The sequence below is a fragment of the Pleurodeles waltl genome, chromosome 7 (assembly GCF_031143425.1).
Source record: "Pleurodeles waltl isolate 20211129_DDA chromosome 7, aPleWal1.hap1.20221129, whole genome shotgun sequence".
Taxonomy (NCBI): domain Eukaryota; kingdom Metazoa; phylum Chordata; class Amphibia; order Caudata; family Salamandridae; genus Pleurodeles; species Pleurodeles waltl.
Window position 1 is genome coordinate 1,516,671,831 of NC_090446.1, and position 19,188 is coordinate 1,516,691,018.

General features: G+C 43.9%; 1 protein-coding gene across 2 annotated transcripts in view; it reads right to left on the minus strand.

Moving 5' to 3' along the window:
• Positions 1-19,188, minus strand: part of XRCC1 (X-ray repair cross complementing 1) — a 215,217-nt gene that overhangs the window by 82,167 nt on the left and 113,862 nt on the right. For both annotated transcript variants that reach the window (XM_069201327.1, XM_069201328.1), the window contains exons 11-12: positions 16,587-16,677; positions 1,184-1,361 (exon numbers count right to left, since the gene is read on the minus strand). In XM_069201327.1, coding sequence (XP_069057428.1) covers positions 1,184-1,361; positions 16,587-16,677 — 269 coding nt within the window. The remainder of the gene's footprint in view (positions 1-1,183; positions 1,362-16,586; positions 16,678-19,188) is intronic.

The window sequence follows — 19,188 nt, forward strand, 5'->3', positions numbered from 1 at the left end:
AAAAAGACTACAGTAAAAGGGGCATTCCGCCAGCTGACACTTCCATGTTCATCGGGCCCTTCGCCCAGTTCTAAAAATCTGAAACCAATGATACTGACACTTCTCTGCTTCGACTAGAGAAACTCCCTCCTCACCGGACTCCCAGCCACCTCACTAGCTATATGGAGACATTTCAACATGCTTCAGCAGGACTCTTATCAGACACGTTTGTAAGAACATCACTAGAAGCTCACTGTAACTTCCTTCCAATGAGTATGTCTCATATATAAACCCCAAGAAAGAACATCTCCAAATACATGGCATACAAGCCGGAAGCACAGGGGAGACAAAGAACCCTGTATAGCTATAAATCACTACGTTTTTCAAACCCCTGTTTTAAGAAGAGATGCACTCAGGCTTAGTTTCCACACTCCCAAGATATGGATCAATACTGCATGTGAACGCAAATTGGCACTAAACATTATATAATTCAAACAAGCACTGACAAATCAAATACGTCTGGTGCAACAGTTACATTTGTTTTATCTTTTTATCTGTAAGCATATACTACGACATGCTTCTGCCCAAGCATCGTAGCCACATGTTTAAAATGTTGGCACAAAGAAAAGGTTCTGTTTGCTTTGATTTACTGTATCATGAAGATATAGTTTAAACACACAATGTTAAAAAAGTATTACAAGACAAAGGATGGAAGGACAAAAAAACATAACCTGCAAGTTAAAGTACCTGCCCTAAAGACCTGAAACTAAAGTGCACATCTCTTCAGGTTGATGTGGATGTGAGTTAAAATATCATCACTCACACTGTAAGAGAGCCAATGGCTGTAACGGGCAGACTTACTGCTCCATATTGCATGTTTTGGAAGGCGAAACCAAAATGTGATTGGCAGCTGAAAATACCAATGGATGAAGAGGGCGGGCCGAAAACCCTCTGTGTGCGTATGAATAGTTTATTTATGAATTCTTTGATGACACACATTTATTATCTTCCCTCCCCGTAGCCACCCCCGCAACTGTGGCAACTACCCGTAGGCCTATGACCTGTTTGCTGAAGAGACCCTACTACCAATTTGAGATCTTTCCTGATCCATTCATCCCCACGCCTGAGAAATAAATTATGAAATACAGAATCTCTCACCGCAAAGAAAGTGCTAACCCTCACCTGTGTTTTCACAACCACCTACCTGCAAGATCATCATCTGTGGACGCATCATAGTCTCCTTCATCTCTACGGCTTGGCTTTGGGACTGACGTGCTGGGATGCTGCTGCTCCATCTCCTCAGGCTCGGGGGACCGCGGTGACTGGACGTGGACAGGGCTGGGGCCTTTCACTTTATGGTTGGAGTTTGGTGGGTCTGCCCTCTGGGTGGGATACAAAAGTGTTACACATGGTGCAGGCAAAGCAGGCAAGACTATCAAGGACATTTTAATGAGTCACAATATTAATATTTTTTAATTAATTAAGTTACTGAATTTCACCAACAAGCCTGTTCTTTAGGCAGCTCTGCTTAAAAAAAAAAAAAAAAGGCCACAAAAGTTGTGTGGCATAAACAGTGAAGTGTTCCCATGTGAGAGAAATTCAGAAAAACCTTCCTGAGAGATTGTTTCCACGTTTATTAACTTAATGCTGGTAATAAAAAAAGGATAAAAATAAAAACTCTGGAAACCTGTGCGTGGCACAGCTTTCCAGGCGTTCGTTTTACAATAACACTGGTAACGCCCACAATAAACCTGCACCCACTTGTAGCAGTACTTGGGTAGTACAGATTTACTACTTTTCTTGGCGACTCAGACCCTATGTGCCATCATAATTTGGTGGAATTCAGTTCAGCGCATTTTTGGTTCTTCACGTCATACATGAACCTCCTTTTACAGCAGGCTGCAGCTGAGGCCTCTGGTGGAACAACAGTATGCACAACAGGGTTCCTAAAGGATGTTTATTACACCACAGTCTACAGGAACGTGCACGAACGACAACCTCCCCTAAACAGTCTGGAACTACAGAGAACCCATATTTTATGTTCATGCTATTCTTATATCTACTTCATAAACCAGGTATTGAACTGGTGCTCTGGGACAATCCAAGAACTCAACATTTGAGCAAGTAAATAAAAAGGATATTAAAAACACGCACCCACCTCCCATGTTTGTGAAGCTTTAGTGAGGAGGACATGGCGGGGACTGTTAGTAAATCGCAGCCTGGCCCAAACGTTGTTTTGACGTTTACAATACTACAACTCTTTCTATCACTCTTTAACTTCTCTCCTGAAAAGTGCCTTTGAAAATTGTAGGTTCTGGAACAGCATGCCCCCTTCAGGCATGTGGAGCCACATTGTGGTAGAGGGCATGGGTATTTCTGGCGGGTCGGTGCCGAGAGAGGGGGCAGGGCAATGGAAGAAAGACTGCTCATGCGTGACAGGCAATGGTCTACTTGTCACAGGTGTGCTTGTGAGATTCAATGTATCTCTTTTTAAGAAGTTGGAACGCTCCTCCTCAGGTTCTGCTAGTAAATGACTTTCAAGTGGTTCTTATCTGTAGAGAAGACTAGATTACTTGGTGTTAATGTTTAGCAAAAATATTATCTTAAATGTGCACTAAGGGGAGCCACCCTTTGGTTAGCAGATTATGATTTTCCAGTCTTGCAGAGTTTGCGGACAGTGGGAGTAAATCAGCATCAGCAAGAAGCCCTTAATTGTGGACAATGTTCATAATGAAATGTATATGTGATCTGAAGTTCTTGTATATGTGGGGCCACTATTTTTCGTCTGCCAGTGTAATAGGTGTCATTGCAAAGGATTATACAGTGTCCATGTTTGGGAGGGAGACAAAAGTGAAAAAATGGGGACAGAGAAATGTATTCACAGGGAATTTAAGTCACACTGGAATGTGGGTTTGATGATCGGATTGTTTGGCCTTTCTAGGGTGGGGGGAGGGGGAGCATTCTGGCATTTTAGGGCACCAGAGGAAAGGGATGAAAGTGGTGGGATTATGCATATGTAATGTTTGTGGTATTTAAATTCATAACGTTTTGCCACTATCAGAGGTGTTTTTTGCCCTGCATTTACTGACCATTCTATGGCAAGAGTGTACATATGTGCACCTTCTGTATCTCAGGGAATTCCCTAGTACACAGCTTGCCTTGGCAAGATCCATTCTGGCTCATCATGCAGTCTTTTGTATACCCTTTGTTGTCAGGACTGAATTTCCCTACATGACCCCTTAATCAGCAGATTTTAGGAAGGAAGCTAATTCTGTATCTTGATTTTACACTATGCAAAAAGAACAAGTGATGGATGGAATGCTGAACAATGTCAAACATTCACCCCCAGTACAGAGATCAGGGCCTAAATCCATCGTTTTTTTGCTACCCATGTCATTCCAGTTTGGACCCAGCCATTTGTAAATCAGTCTTGACCCTGTTCCCCATGGGAACAGTCCAGCCCGAACTGCCAGGCCAGGTCTTCCCTGGACTAGAAACAAGCATCCTGGGACCGGTTTCGGGGTTTCACCCCTCATCAGCCAGGCTAGCTCAAATCAGTGGCATGGGAAGCACACTACCATTCTCAGTTAGATTTTACCAAAAAGAGACAGCATTCGTTACATCCCTAAAAAAAGAGACAGTTTTTTGCATTAATAGTGACTGCAATTAGCATCTACGTTTACTAGAACGCTAACCAAACTTGGCAGACCAGGAGCTCCAAAAGAAGTGTTTTAGCAGTGTCCATGCACCAAAAAGCACACTCAGTTTGCTACGGTTAGGAATGTTTATAACATTCGCCGTGTAGGACAGAGATACTTGGCATGAACAATAAAGGATAGGGACATACCAAACAAGTCAGTGCGATATGCTGCAGTATGTTCAAGTCACATCCAGGCTCTGGCAAAGAGGGGGAGAGCATTATACTTCTCACTGCTTAAAGGAATATTCTGACGTAAGTAAGGATTTAAAATGCAGGCGCTGTTACCTAAGAGTCCCACCTTGGGTACGGAGGGGTTAGTGGTTGCACTCGTCAGTCACCCCACCAAAGAATTTTGAAAGTGTATTTCAAACATGACCAGGGGTTCAGTTGTGCCTCAAATGCTAAGGTAGGCATTCCCCCGTTATACAGGGTGGTTGAGGAGGTCAAAATCTGGGTGTTAAGGTTTAACGTCCGATTTAAGGTATAATTTTTAACAGAACAGAGCTCCACATTTAATTGCAATTTTTATTGAGTAGCTATATATGTGTTATTCTATGCTTAACATGTTCATAGGTCATTGCATAGCTCTTAGATAAGTTGTTATATTAGACACCAATGAATCCCTGCCTTCTTTTTTATATCACAAAGAGCAAATGTTAAATTATTTAACAGCAACCATTTTGCTATTGAAAAATTGAGGAAAGATAATGAATGTTAGAAAAGTACACTTATTAATTAACTTCAAATATTACACATCTTGAAAGTTGGTTTATACAATACAACTTTACTACTCATATTAATATACCCATTATTATATTCCTTACACATATATTCCCTTACTATGCATTTACATATCAATTTATTCATTACTCTAGTCCTACTTTACTAGAGAAAAAAAAAAGAAAAAAAAATTAAAACAAAATTAAATAAATAAATACAAAATAAAATATGCTCTCGTAAGCTTTACTTTGTCTCCCCATCACTCTCTGTCTCTATCAATCTATCCTCCATCCCCACTCTGACTCATCCCAAACCCATTCCACTACTTTCATCTCCAAAATAACCATTCCTACACTCTTCCCTCCTCTACTGCATCTAGCTCACCCCCAACCTCAGTTTACTACTTTGATCTCCCAAACAACCTGTAAGGAAATGCCTCCTTGGCATGGTTACCCCCTGACTTTTTGCCTTTGCTGATGCTATGTTTTGAATTGAAAGTGTGCTGAGGCCTGCTAACCAGGCCCCAGCACCAGTGTTCTTTCCCTAACCTGTACTTTTGATTCCACAATTGGCACACCCTGGCATCCTGGTAAGTCCCTTGTAACTGGTACCCCTGGAAACAAGGGCCCTGATGCCAGGGAAGGTCTCCAAGGGCTGCAGCATATCTTATGCCACCCTAGGGACCCCTCACTCAGCACAGACACACTGCTTGCCAGCTTGTGTGTGCTGGTGAGAACAAAACGAGTAAGTCGACATGGCACTCCCCTCAGGGTGCCATGCCAACCTCACACTGCCTATGCAGTATAGATAAGTCACCCCTCTAGTAGGCCTTACAGCCCTAAGGCAGGGTGCACTATACCATAGGTGAGGGCACCAGTGCATGAGCACTGTGCCCCTACAGTGTCTAAACCAAACCTTAGACATTGTAAGTGCAGGGTAGCCATAAGAGTATATGGTCTGGGAGTCTGTCAAACACGGACTCCACAGCACCATAATGGCTACACTGAAAACTGGGAAGTTTGGTATCAAACTTCTCAGCACAATAAATGCACACTGATGCCAGTGTACATTTTATTGTAAAATACACCCCAGAGGACACCTTAGAGGTGCCCCCTGAAACCTAATCCAACTACCCGTGTAGGCTGACTGGTTCTAGCAGCCTGCCACACTCGAGACATGTTGCTGGCCACATGGGGAGAGTGCCTTTGTCACTCTGTGGCCTGTAACAAAGCCTGCACTGGGTGGAGATGCTATCACCTCCCCCAGGCAGAAGCTGTAACACCTGGCGGTGAGAGCCTCAAAGGCTTACCCCTTTGTTCCAGCACCACAGGGCACTCCAGCTAGTGGAGTTGCCCGCCCCCTCCGGTCACGGCCCCCCTTTTGGCGGCAAGGCCGGAGGAGATAATGAGAATAACAAGGAGGAGTCACTGGCCAGTCAGGACAGCCCCTAAGGTGTCCTGAGCTGAGGTGACTAACTTTTAGAAATCCTCCATCTTGCAGATGGAGGATTCCCCCAATAGGGATAGGAATGTGACCCCCTCCCCTTGGGAGGAGGCACAAAGAGGGTGTACCCACCCTCAGGGCTAGTAGCCATTGGCTACTAACCCTCCAGACCTAAACACACCCTTAAATTTAGTATTTAAGGGCTTCCCTGAACCTAAAGATTTAGATTCCTGCAACTTACCGAAGAAGACGACTGCTGAGCTGAAAACCCCTGCAGAAGAAGAAAGAAGACACCAACTGCTTTGGCCCCAGTCCTACCGGCCTGTCTCCTGCCTTCTAAAGAAACCTGTCCAGCGACGCTTTCTCAAGGACCAGCGACCTCTGAATCCTCAGAGGACTGCCCTGCTTCAAGAGGAACAAGAAACTCCAGAGGACAGCGGACCTGCTCCAAAAAGACTGCAACTTTGTTACAGAGGAGCAGATTTAAAGACCCCTGCAATCCCCGCAAGAAGCGTGAGACTTGCAACACTGCACCCGGCGACCCCGACTCGACTGGTGGAGAAACAACACCTCAGGGAGGACCCTCCGGCGACTCAGAGACTGTGAGTAACCAATGTTGTCTCCCCTGAGCCCCCACAGCGACGCCTGCAGGGGGAATCCCGAGGCTCCCCCTGACCGCGACTGCCTGACTCTAAAAATCCCGACAGCTGGAAAAGACCCTGCACCCACAGCCCCCAGCACCTGAAGGATCGGAACTTCAGTGCAGGAGTGACCCCCAGGAGGCCCTCTCCCGTGCCCAGGTGGTGGCTACCCCGAGGAGCCCCCCTTTGCCTGCCTGCACCGCTGAAGAGACCCCTTGGTCTCCCATTGATTTACATTGCGAACCCGACGCTTGTTTGCACACTGCACCCGGCCGCCCCCGCGCTGCTAAGGGTGTACTTTCTGTGTGGACTTGTGTCCCCCCCCAGGTGCCCTACAAAACCCCCCTGGTCTGCCCTCCGAAGACGCGGGAACTTACCTGCTAGCAGACCAGAACCGGGGCACCCCCTTCTCTCCATTGAAGCCTATGCGTTTTGGGCACCACTTTGAACTCTGCACCTGACCGGCCCTGAGCTGCTGGTGTGGTGACTTTGGGGTTGCTCTGAACCCCCAACGGTGGGCTACCTTGGAACTCAATCTTAACCCCGTAGGTGGTTTACTTACCTGCAAAAACTAACATTACTTTACCTCCCCAGGAACTGTGAAAATTGCACTGTGTCCACTTTTAAAACAGCTTATTGTGTTTTATGTAAAAAGTATATATGCTACTGTGATTATTCAAAGTTCCTAAAGTACTTACCTGCAATACCTTTCAAATGAGATATTACATGTAGAATTTGAACCTGTGGTTCTTAAAATAAACTAAGAAAATATATTTTTCTATAACAAAACCTATTGGCCTGGATTTGTCTCTGAGTGTGTGTTCCTCATTTAATGCCTGTGTGTATGTACAACAAATGCTTAACACTACTCCTTTGATAAGCCTACTGCTCGACCACACTACCACAAAATAGAGCATTAGTATTCTCTTTTTGCCACTATCTTACCTCTAAGGGGAACCCTTGGACTCTGTGCATACTATTCCTTACTTTGAAATAGTGCATACAGAGCCAACTTCCTACACAACCCTACTAAATTCTCCCTCATTTATCTCACCTTTAACTCATCCAAAACACCGTCTGCTACCATGATCTCCGTAACCCCTTTCCACAGACTCTAACCTCCTCATCTCTCCTTTACTCATCCAAAGCCTCATCCTATTACTATAAACTCCTAATTAACACTTTGGGATTCTTCCCTCCTCTATCCCCTTCATTACTCTAGTCAATCCAACTAACAAACTAACATATCCTCCACTTAAATTAACTCATACTAATACTGTACTCATCTTTTCCTGTACTAATCCACCACTAATTCCTCTTGGGTTCCGGAGTAGCGTGCTACTCGCCGAAAAGTGCTTCAAAGCCTTGTCAGGGGTAGTAAGCGCTATATAAATACAATTACAATTACATTTGAATGCTATTTGAAAAGGTTACTAGATTTGGTTCTCTTCTAGACACTCCCACCCCAAACCCCAATATCTGCCGTGCAGAGGATCATTTTTAAAGGGTATTTAACCCATATTTGCTGCAAACTGATCAGGGAGGAGGTGCGGGCTCAGGCATTAGGAGTGTAAAAATCAAGAGTTCCTATTACTGAGGGGTCAATGTTATCCATAAAGGTGCAACTTTTCCCCTATAATATATCTCTTTATGTTTTTCTTAAACAAGACAATAGGGTGGAGAAAAAAAGAATCCAATGACACTTGAACCTTGGCCGGAAAAAGAGGTACAAGTACATTAACAAACTAATTACTGTAACAAAAACAATCTTATTCAGAGACGTCTGTACTAGAGGAAGATATTTGGAAAGCATATGGCCATTCCTTTTTGAATGGGCAACTGAGACCATACAGCTTACATAAAATAAAGCTTGTCACATGAACAACTTGAAAGGAACACAAGGCCAAAGAAAATGAAAACAACAAATGCAGAGCAACAAATCACTATTTTGATGGCTCAATGGGGAGAAAAAGCAGCTTGGATTAGTAAGCCCCGAAAAAATCATATCAGGCTGGAGAGCCAGATCACTCAAATGTCGTAAAGAAGAGGATCGCTACCCCCTAATGCTCTTTAACAAAACCATCCGTCACACTTCAAGGCTTACGACAGACAAATGGCCAGGCCCGTGAATAACAAAGATCAACATCACCTATCACCACCCTATGAGGTGCAGAGAACGAAGAGAAGATCACGGTTGGACAGTACAGATACACCGGGGATTGGAAAGAGATTTAAAGACATCCCTCAGTCTTCTGACAAGAGGGCAGCATGTATGGGGCTCATGTTGTTGGTACCGTTCCTCAAGCTGCTCCCTAAAAAGATATCTTATACCATATATCTATCGATCTATCTATCTATATATGGAAAATGTCACTTACCCAGTGTACATCTGTTCGTGGCATTAGTCGCTGCAGATTCACATGCTGTGCACAGTCCGCCATCTGGTGTTGGGCTCGGAGTGTTACAAGTAGTTTTTCTTCGAAGAAGTCTTTTCGAGTCACGAGACCGAGGGACTCCTCCCATTTCGACTCCATTGCGCATGGGCGTCGACTCCATCTTAGATTGTTTTGCCCGCAGAGGGTGAGGTAGGAGTTGTGCATGCTAGTAATAGTGCCCATGCAATGGAGTGAATGCGTATGTACATAATAAAGTTTTAAGTAATATATTTACAAATGTACAAATGTTTAAGATCTACTTCTAGAACAAAATCACAAAAGATATATAACAGGTAGGTACAAATCTATGCATTAATTAAACTAACCAGTCAATCCACTTCTGGTTAATCGGGATAATTAATTTCCCAAAAATCTTTATTTATTTATTTAGAAAATAGCAGCGAATTCCTCGACATAAGTACGTCTAAAAAACATATCAAATCAATGACTAAACACAAATTCCTCTACACAATTACACACAAAAAAAATAATTACATCAAAATAAAGTAAAATGTCCAACGGAATGGTTCATAAAGGTCACTCTAGCTTAATTCTCGTAGTGATCCTGTCTTATACCGGTGACCAAGGGGTTAGCACCCAGCTGAAAACACCTCACATACTTTAAAGGTATTTATGTAGTGCTTTCCAATTATTTAAACCTTCAGTTTATTAATTACACGCCCTTGGTTCCGTAAGGAAATGTCAACGCGTTTCGGCCTCTAAATTTATGGCCTCTTCAGGACAGTCGAAGGACACTGGCAACTCTTTCTTTTAAACAACAAAGTCACGTAATCACTGCAACCTTCTGGTTAATTTGCCTATTTTAACTGTTATCAATATCCTGATGTTTCTGGTTTCACTAGGCAATATTATCACCATATAGTCAAATATCCGACTCGGTTGTCATCAGTTTGTTTTATTCTTTTCCAAAAGCCAGATCTCAATCCTCACCGCTACCTTCCTTGTAACTACTCGTGCAATGTAGTCTACTTCTAAACGGCTACAGGCTCCCGGGGAGGTGGGTGGGCGCATGTGAATCTGCAGCGACTAATGCCACGAACAGATGTACACTGGGTAAGTGACATTTTCCGTTCGATGGCATGTGTAGCTGCAGATACACATGCTGTGCATAGACTAGTAAGCAGTTATATCTCCCCAAAAGCGGTGGTTCAGCCTGTAGGAGTTGAAGTAGTTTGAAATAATGTTCTTAATACAGCTTGACCTACTGTTGCTTGTTGTGCAGTTAGCATATCTACACAGTAGTGCTTGGTAAATGTATGAGGCGTAGACCATGTTGCTGCCTTACATATTTCGTTCATTGGAATATTTCCTAGAAAGGCCATGGTAGCACCTTTCTTTCTGGTTGAGTGTGCCTTTGGTGTAATAGGCAGTTCTCTTTTAGCTTTAAGATAGCAGGTTTGAATGCACTTAACTATCCATCTAGCAATGCCTTGTTTTGAAATTGGATTTCCTGTATGAGGTTTTTGAAAGGCGATAAATAGTTGTTTTGTCTTTCGAATTAGTTTTGTTCTGTCAATGTAGTACATTAGTGCTCTTTTGATGTCTAATGTATGTAGTGCTCTTTCGGCTACCGAATCTGGCTGTGGGAAGAACACTGGTAATTCTACCGTTTGATTTAAGTGGAACGGTGAGATTACTTTTGGTAAAAATTTAGGATTGGTCCGTAGAACAACTTTATTTTTGTGTATTTGAATAAATGGTTCTTGAATGGTAAATGCTTGAATTTCACTCACTCTTCTTAGAGATGTGATGGCAATTAAAAATGCAACTTTCCACGTTAAGTATTGCATTTCACAAGAGTGCATGGGCTCAAAAGGTTGACCCATGAGTCGTGTTAGGACAATGTTGAGGTTCCACGAAGGAACTGGTGGTGTTCTTGGTGGTATAATTCTCTTTAGGCCTTCCATAAACGCCTTTATGACTGGTATCCTAAACAATGAAATTGAGTGCGTAATTTGTAGGTAAGCAGAAATTGCCGTAAGATGTATTTTAATGGAAGAGAAAGCTAGGTTAGATTTTTGCAAATGTAGTAAGTATCCTACTATTTCTTTTGCAGATGCGTGTAAAGGTTGAATTTGATTATTACGGCAGTGATAAACAAATCTTTTCCACTTATTTGCATAGCAGTGTCTAGTGGTAGGTTTTCTAGCTTGTTTTATGACCTCCATACATTCCTGTGTGAGGTCTAAATGCCCGAATTCTAGGATTTCAGGAGCCAAATTGCTAGATTCAACGATGCTGGATTTGGATGTCTGATCTGTTGTTTGTGTTGTGTTAACAGATCTGGTCTGTTGGGTAGTCTGACATGAGGTACTACTGAAAGGTCTAGTAGTGTTGTGTACCAAGGTTGCCTTGCCCATGTTGGTGCTATTAGTATGAGTTTGTTTTGACTCAACCTGTTTACTAGATATGGAATGAGAGGGAGAGGGGGAAAAGCGTACGCAAATATCCCTGACCAGTTCATCCACAGAGCATTGCCTTGGGATTGATCTTGTGGGTACCTGGATGCGAAGTTTTGGCATTTTGAATTTTCCTTTGTTGCAAATAGATCTATTTGAGGTGTTCCCCAAATTTGAAAGTAACTGTTTAGTATTTGGGGGTGAATTTTCCATTCGTGGGTTTGTTGGTGATCTCGAGAGAGATTGTCTGCCAACTGGTTCTGAATCCCTGGAATAAATTGTGCTATTAGGCGAATGTGGTTGTGAATCGCCCAATGCCATATTTTTTGTGTTAGGAGGCACAACTGTGTCGAGTGTGTCCCTCCTTGTTTGTTTAGATAATACATTGTTGTCAGTTTTGACAAGAATGTATTTTTGGGTTATTATGGGTTGAAATGCTTTCAGCGCTAGAAATACTGCTAACAGTTCTAAGTGATTTATGTGAAACTGCCTCTGATGTATGTCCCATTGTCCTTGGATGCTGTGTTGATTGAGGTGTGCTCCCCACCCTGTCATGGAAGCATCCGTCGTTATGACGTATTGTGGCACTGGGTCTTGGAAAGGCCGCCCTCGGTTTAAATTTGTACTGTTCCACCATAGAAGCGAGATGTATGTTTGGCGGTCTATCAACACCAGATCTAGAAGTTGACCCTGTGCTTGTGACCATTGTGATGCTAGGCACTGTTGTAAGAGCCGCATGTGCAATCTTGTGTTTGGGACAATGGCTATGCATGAAGACATCATGCCTAGGAGTTTCATTACCATTTTGACTTGTATCTTTTGTGTTGGATACATGGCCTGTATTACCTTGTGAAATATTTGAACCCTTTGTGGACTTGGAGTGGCAATCCCTTTTGCTGTGTTGATTGTCGCTCCTAAGTATTGCTGTGTTTGACACGGCAAAAGGTGTGACTTTGCGTAGTTGATGGAGAAACCTAGCCTGTGAAGGGTCTGTATGACATATTTTGTGTGCTGTGAACACTCTTAGCGTGTTGGTTTTGATTAACCAGTCGTCTAAGTACGGGAACACATGTATTTGCTGCCTTCTGATATGTGCAGCTACTACTGCCAGGCATTTTGTAAAAACTCTTGGCGCAGTTGTTATTCCGAATGGCAACACTTTGAATTGGTAATGTATTCCTTGGAATACGAACCTTAGGTATTTCCTGTGTGAAGGATGTATTGGTATATGGAAATGCGCATCTTTTAGGTCTAATGTTGTCATGTAATCTTGCTATTTGAGCAGTGGGATTACGTCTTGTAACGTGACCATGTGAAAGTGGTCTGATTTGATGTAGGTATTTAGTGTTCTGAGATCTAGTATTGGTCTCAGAGTTTTGTCCTTTTTGGGTATTAGAAAGTACAGTGAGTAAACTCCTGTGTTTTGTTGTAGATTTGGTACTAATTCTATTGCGTCCTTTTGTAGCAATGCTTGAACTTCTAGTCCTAGAAGATCTATATGTTGTTTTGACATAGTGTGTTTTCGGTGGGATGTTTGGAGGGAATTGGAGAAATTCTATGCAATAACCATGCTGGATAATTGCTAAGACCCAAGTGTCTGTTGTTATTTCCTCCCAAATTTTTTAAAATTGGCTTAGTCTTCCCCCCACAGGTGTTATGTGATGGGGTTGTGTGACTTGTGAGTCACTGTTTATTTTGAGGAGTTTTGGGGCCTTGGAATTTTTCTCGATTTCTTGGGAATTGGCCCCCTCTATATTGCCCCCGAAAACCTCCCCTCTGATATTGACCCTGGTAAGTAGGTCTTGTTTGTGAGGTTGTGATTTCTGTGGGTTGACCTCGAAACCCTCCCCTAAAAGGTGTTTTTCGAAATGTGCCTCTGCTCTGCGGGGAGTAGAGTGCGCCCATGGCTTTGGCTGTATCGGTGTCTTTTTTGAGTTTCTCAATGGCAGTGTCTACCTCCGGCCCAAACAATTGCTGTTCATTAAATGGCATATTGAGCACAGCTTGTTGGATTTCCGGCTTAAACCCTGAAGTGCGCAGCCATGCGTGCCTTCGTATCGTGATTGCAGTGTTTATTGTCCTTGCAGCTGTATCTGCTGCATCCATGGAAGACCGTATCTGATTATTTGAGATACTTTGTCCCTCTTCTACCACCTGTTGCGCTCTTTTTTGGAACTCCTTGGGTAAGTGTTCGATGAAATGTTGCATTTCATCCCAATGAGCTCTGTCGTATCTTGCCAAAAGTGCTTGGGAATTGGCAATACGCCATTGATTAGCTGCTTGTGCTGCAACCCTTTTTCCCGCAGCATCAAATTTGCGGCTCTCCTTGTCTGGAGGTGGTGCGTCTCCTGAGGTATGAGAGTTGGCTCTCTTACGAGCTGCCCCGACAACTACTGAGTCTGGTGTTAGTTGTGTTGTAATATAGATTGGATCTGTTGGCGGTGGCTTGTACTTTTTCTCCACCCTTGGAGTTATGGCTCTGCCTTTAACTGGATCCTGAAATATTTGTTTTGAATGTTTTTTTGAATGTTTTAGCATTCCTGGGAGCATAGGAAGGCTTTAGTACTGGCTATGGGTGGAGGATAGGGTGTTAAACAGAAAGTCCTCCTCAATTGGTTCAGAATGTAAGGTGACGTTGTGAAATTCGGCTGCCCTTGCGACCACCTGTGTGTAGGATGTACTGTCCTCAGGTGGTGACGGTTTTGTGGGATAGGAGTCTGGGCTGTTGTCAGACACTGGAGCATCGTAAAGGTCCCATGCATCGGGATCATCCTGACTCATTGTAGTATGAGCTGGTGAGTGCATCAGTGGTGGAGTTGTTGCTGGTGATGCATGTATTGATGGTGGTGGAGACGGTGGTGGGGTTGTTTTCCTTGCCACTTTTGCCTGTGGTTGCTTGTCCTTTTGTTGAAAGGCAAGTTTCCTTTTTATTTTGATTGGGGGAAGAGTGGTTATCTTCCCTGTGTCCTCATGAATATGAAGCCTTCTTTGCGTGTAGTCAGGCTCTACAGCTTGAAGCACCTCTCCAAATCTATGTAATTGGGAGGTTAATCCTTGTTCCTCTGTATAGGAACTAGTTTTCGGCTCCGAGGCTGGATGTTTCGGAACCGAAACCTTTTCGGAAGTCTTTTTAGGCTCCGAAGAAACCTTCTTTGTTTTCGGCGTGGTGTCTCGGTGCCGAAATTCTTCGGTGCCGCTGTCTCTGTGCCGAAGTTTCTCGGAGCCGCTGTCTCGGCTCCGAGGTTGCTGTGTGGCGGTATCTCGACCGGAGTCGGATGACTTCGACACCAGCATGCCCTTTTTCGGTGCCTTGGATCGGGCACCTAGTTTTCGGGTTAAGCCATGGCCTGTTGGCGGTGGCGTCCCCTGGGCTTTTGTGGACTTCTCGTGAGTCTTGATTTTCGACGTCTTACTCACGGTTTGGGGTGTTTCTTCGGCGTCGAGTTCTTCAGAATCCGACTCGTGTATGGAGAAAGCTTCTTCTTCCTCCTCGAAACGTTCTTGACCTGTCGGCGTGGACGCCATTTGTAGTCTCCTGGCTCTTCGGTCTCTCAGCGTCTTCCTCGACCGAAACGCTCGACAGGCTTCACAAGTATCCTCCTTGTGCTCGGGGGACAAGCAAAAGTTACAGACCAGATGCTGATCCGTATACGGATACTTGTTATGGCATTTTGGGCAGAAGCGGAATGCGGTCCGTTCCATCAGCCTTGAAGTCGCACGTGGCCGGGCCGACCAGGCCCCGACGGGGGATCGAAAAAACCCCGAAGGGCCACCGGAGCTCTTCAAAATTCGGTCTCGATTTGTTCTAACTAACCCGATACCGAACGCAAACAATACCGACGATTTGTTTCCGAGATTCTAACTAATTTTCCGACCCGAAACACGGAGCGAAAAGGAACACGTCCGAACCAGATGGCGGAAAAAAAACAATCTAAGATGGAGTCGACGCCCATGCGCAATGGAGTCGAAATGGGAGGAGTCCCTCGGTCTCGTGACTCGAAAAGACTTCTTTGAAGAAAAACAACTTGTAACACTCCGAGCCCAACACCAGATGGCGGACTGTGCACAGCATGTGTATCTGCAGCTACACATGCCATCGAACATATATATATATATATTTCACAATGCAACAAAAACCCGGGTTGCTTGAACAGTCAAACCACCTGCAAGCGTGAAACTCCTCACAGAGCTATTCATTTAGGAGGAGGAAAACTGTGAGCACCTTCACAGGGGCATACATAAGCAGCCTTCTGCACCTATCAGCTCAATAAAAGAAATACAGGTTTTTAAAGTCAAAATACATCAAAATATTGGGATAGACTTCTTCTGTGCTAGATAAAATGCCTTCTTCCTGATGAAACTTCAACAAGACTTCAACAGCTACCATTGTTGCGAAGGAATATACTCTTCCTCTACAGACGAAATGAAATAAAAGAATGCAGCTTACAGGCTGTGGTTACTCGAGGATCTACACCTAACAGGAACCACTTTCAAAGAACAACCAAAACATAAACAAGGCACTACAGAGAGTTCCAAAAACAAAACAAGAAACTAACCTTTTAGAGCTGCTTTGGGTGGAAGGGCAGACAAATACTCAGGGCAGGCAGGTACACGAAGGGTGGGCATCAGTATACGACAGAGCAACGTGAGGGGCAAAGGCGTCTGAGCCCGAGGAAGAGTGCATATTCCGGACAGGGGCGCATGGGGCACGGATGAAGGGGCCAGGTAGAGCAAAGTAAATAGGGCTGGCTCAGAGCATGAGGGGTACTCATGAGAGGCATTCTGGAAGTTAAGAGCTTAGGGAATGCATCTGAGGAATGAGATCACGTGTGTTGATCTTTAGAGAGTGAGAGTTTGTGTGAGTGTGAGTGAGTGCATGTGTGCTTGTGTGTGTGCGCACACAAAGGTTGGTGTGTGAATATGCCGGGGATCAGTGATTGGGTCAGAAGGGGTGCATCAGTGCAGGAGGAAAAGGAGAGAACCAACAGGAAAGGAAGCCTAAGGATACTCGTAATAAGTGCTAGCAAGACATTAAGGTTTCCATTTCAGTCCACATAAATGATGTATGCATTAGGTGGGAGAAGTAGAATTTTATTTTCCAGGACATGTCGATATCTGTAAGCATCTGTCCCTTAGGTAAGTAAATTAGTTAAACATAGAATCCACACCCCAGTTTAATGGACCTAATTTCTCTGATTTCTTAACTACTGTAGTAGGGACGTCCACATTGCAGCCCATGGAGACGTACTTGGTGCGGTGGCGCGGGTTTTGGAACAACGTGCACATCATCATCACTGTCGTCATCGCTACTGCTGGACTCTGCACCGCCCATTAGGTACCTGTGAGGACAAGAAAAGAATGCGTCACCTGGAATAGTGGTTTACGTCTCACAGAGAAGGCATGTCAGGGCATATAAGAAAAAAAGTAAACTTTTATCTGCACTTCAGTGAATGTATTCTAATACAAGAGCTTTCAAGTGCCCACAATTCTGTATTCTAATACAAGAGCTTTCAAGTGCCCACAATTCTGTATTCTAATACAAGAGCTTTCAAGTGCCCACAATTCTATCCTATTCTATTACTTGGTTTTGGAAAATGATTGCTAAAGCATTTTAAAGAGAAACCAGTCACTCTTAAAACAGTCATAACCCCCCAACTCAGGGTGACTGCTAGCAGGGAAGGAAACCTATTCTGCAGGGTGTACCCACTCTGCAATCTGAGAGCACAAGAAGACACCGACCCTGAATTATTGAACAAACAACAACTACGTATGGTTATTTAACACAAAAAAAAACAAAAAAAAAAAAAAAATAACTTACAGTCCAGTGTGTGTAATTAAATGTTATAGCAATACACGCGTCAGCTGGCATGTGCTAAGGTTCAAAACAAATTCACACCAAAGGCGGACTCCAAGCTGTAGAGTGCAGCTTCAAGCCAACTGATGAGAAGATTCAATCACATCTGATACCACTTGTAGATCATGGGGCAGACTGATAGAGTATTAAAAGCAAGATCAAGGCAGGCCTCAGAACACTGTAAAGGTAGGTCAACTAGTACAGAACCTCAAGGGCTTTTTGGCAAATGGTACAATCCAATAAGAGCAAGCACAAACACAAGGGACGCGGACGGGCATTGCTGCCCACAAATTTGATGCAGAATGACACTTCTGTGATCGGGCACATCTGCAATTAGAGTAGGGTGCAGAATAGTAGCGGATATTATACACCTGTGCAGCAGACACCGTTTACATAGAAGCTGCGGGAAGGGCACTAAGGCTCCCTTTCAGAATAACATTTCACCCCCTGGATAAGTGGCAACTTAATACATTCAACATCTCACCCATTCTCTGCCTCCTACTTTCTCATTCACAGACATATTCAAATTTGGACCACTCAATACAATAAAGGAATCAGCCCAGCTCGGTCCCCTCCCTACTCCAACCCAGACTTCCATACAAGCACTCAGTGAATGCTTATTCAAATCCTCGATTTCGCATGGGTGATTAAAGACCAAAATTCTGTTTGAAGTTCAAGAACACAAGAGTAGCGCGCAGCATTAGTGGGTGGAGAAGTCCTCTTGAGACGGAGACAAGCTTTCAATATCCTTGACAGAGAATCTATAAGAGTTGGTAGCGGCAACGTACAAACACTAAAGGGAGCACGTAAGTGCAAATACAGTGGGAGAAGTTTCAACGAGAAGACCTAACCGCAGCTGCAGACAGGCGGTCGAGGCTACACGCATGAGGTCCTAGTCGGACAGCTTGGCTGGACCTGGTCTTAGTGTTGGGGTATCCAGCAAGGGCTTTTTAACTGAACAGGCAGCACTATATTCTAAAAGGAGTATTGCAATTTCCAGAACTGTACAAGGGTTGGGTCTGGGTTAAGCCTGTCCAGAAGAGCAACCAAACAAACAGAGTGCTACGTACTGAATTTGTAGTTTAAAGCATTAAGGGAAAGCCATATTGTTATGGACTTGAATATCTGAAAGTCTATTAAGTGGCGCCATACTTGCATGTAAGAACAAGGCACATTTCATGAAAACAGCAATAAACCCATCGTTGAGACATAACCAGTGTAAGAAACCTAGCAGCCATTTTCAACTGCAGGTTATAACAACACCTGAAGTTTCAGCTAAGGTTAAGTGTGCTATAATTCACATATAACTGAAAACGTTGACATTCCAAAGACACAGCCAGAAGTACACCGGCTGACCTAGGGTAAACAGCACTCTACACAACTCTACATCGTCACTTATTAAAGAAAAAACAGGATTCTTACTGCCCACAATTTAGTTATGACTATTCGGACAGCTGTCAGTTTGAGACCCGGCCATGGTAAAAGGTTTCGTTTTGGGGGGTAACTGATGTAGGAGCAGCATCAGATATATCAAAATACTGGGCTTTACTGACGTACGCCAGAGCAGACGCATTTCAGAAAGGTTACAAAAGTAACATAAGGAGGGTCTCTTATGTTACGGATCGGAAGGCTTAAGTGGTGAGTTCTGCGGAAGGTCTCAATAGTGGCCAGGGGTTGTGCGTTTTACAAGCATGAGCTCCCCTGTCACCGTAGCCTTGTTAGAGGTCCAGGTGAGTAACGATCAGAGGCCTCGGAGGCATCCCTCTCACACTCAAAGTTGGCAAACAACAAGAAAAGTCCCCTCTTTTGTGTCCGCTGCCCACATCTACCACACCAGTGTGGGAGAAATTTTCTTACCCACATTAAAAACCCAAGATCAATGAGCTGACATGAACCAATGTTAAGAGAAATCTAGTGCCTTGCGCGGAGTAGCTATGCCAAAGCTCAAGGTTGCACTTAAGCACGACAACTAGCTGGTACCTTTTTTTTCTTTGGG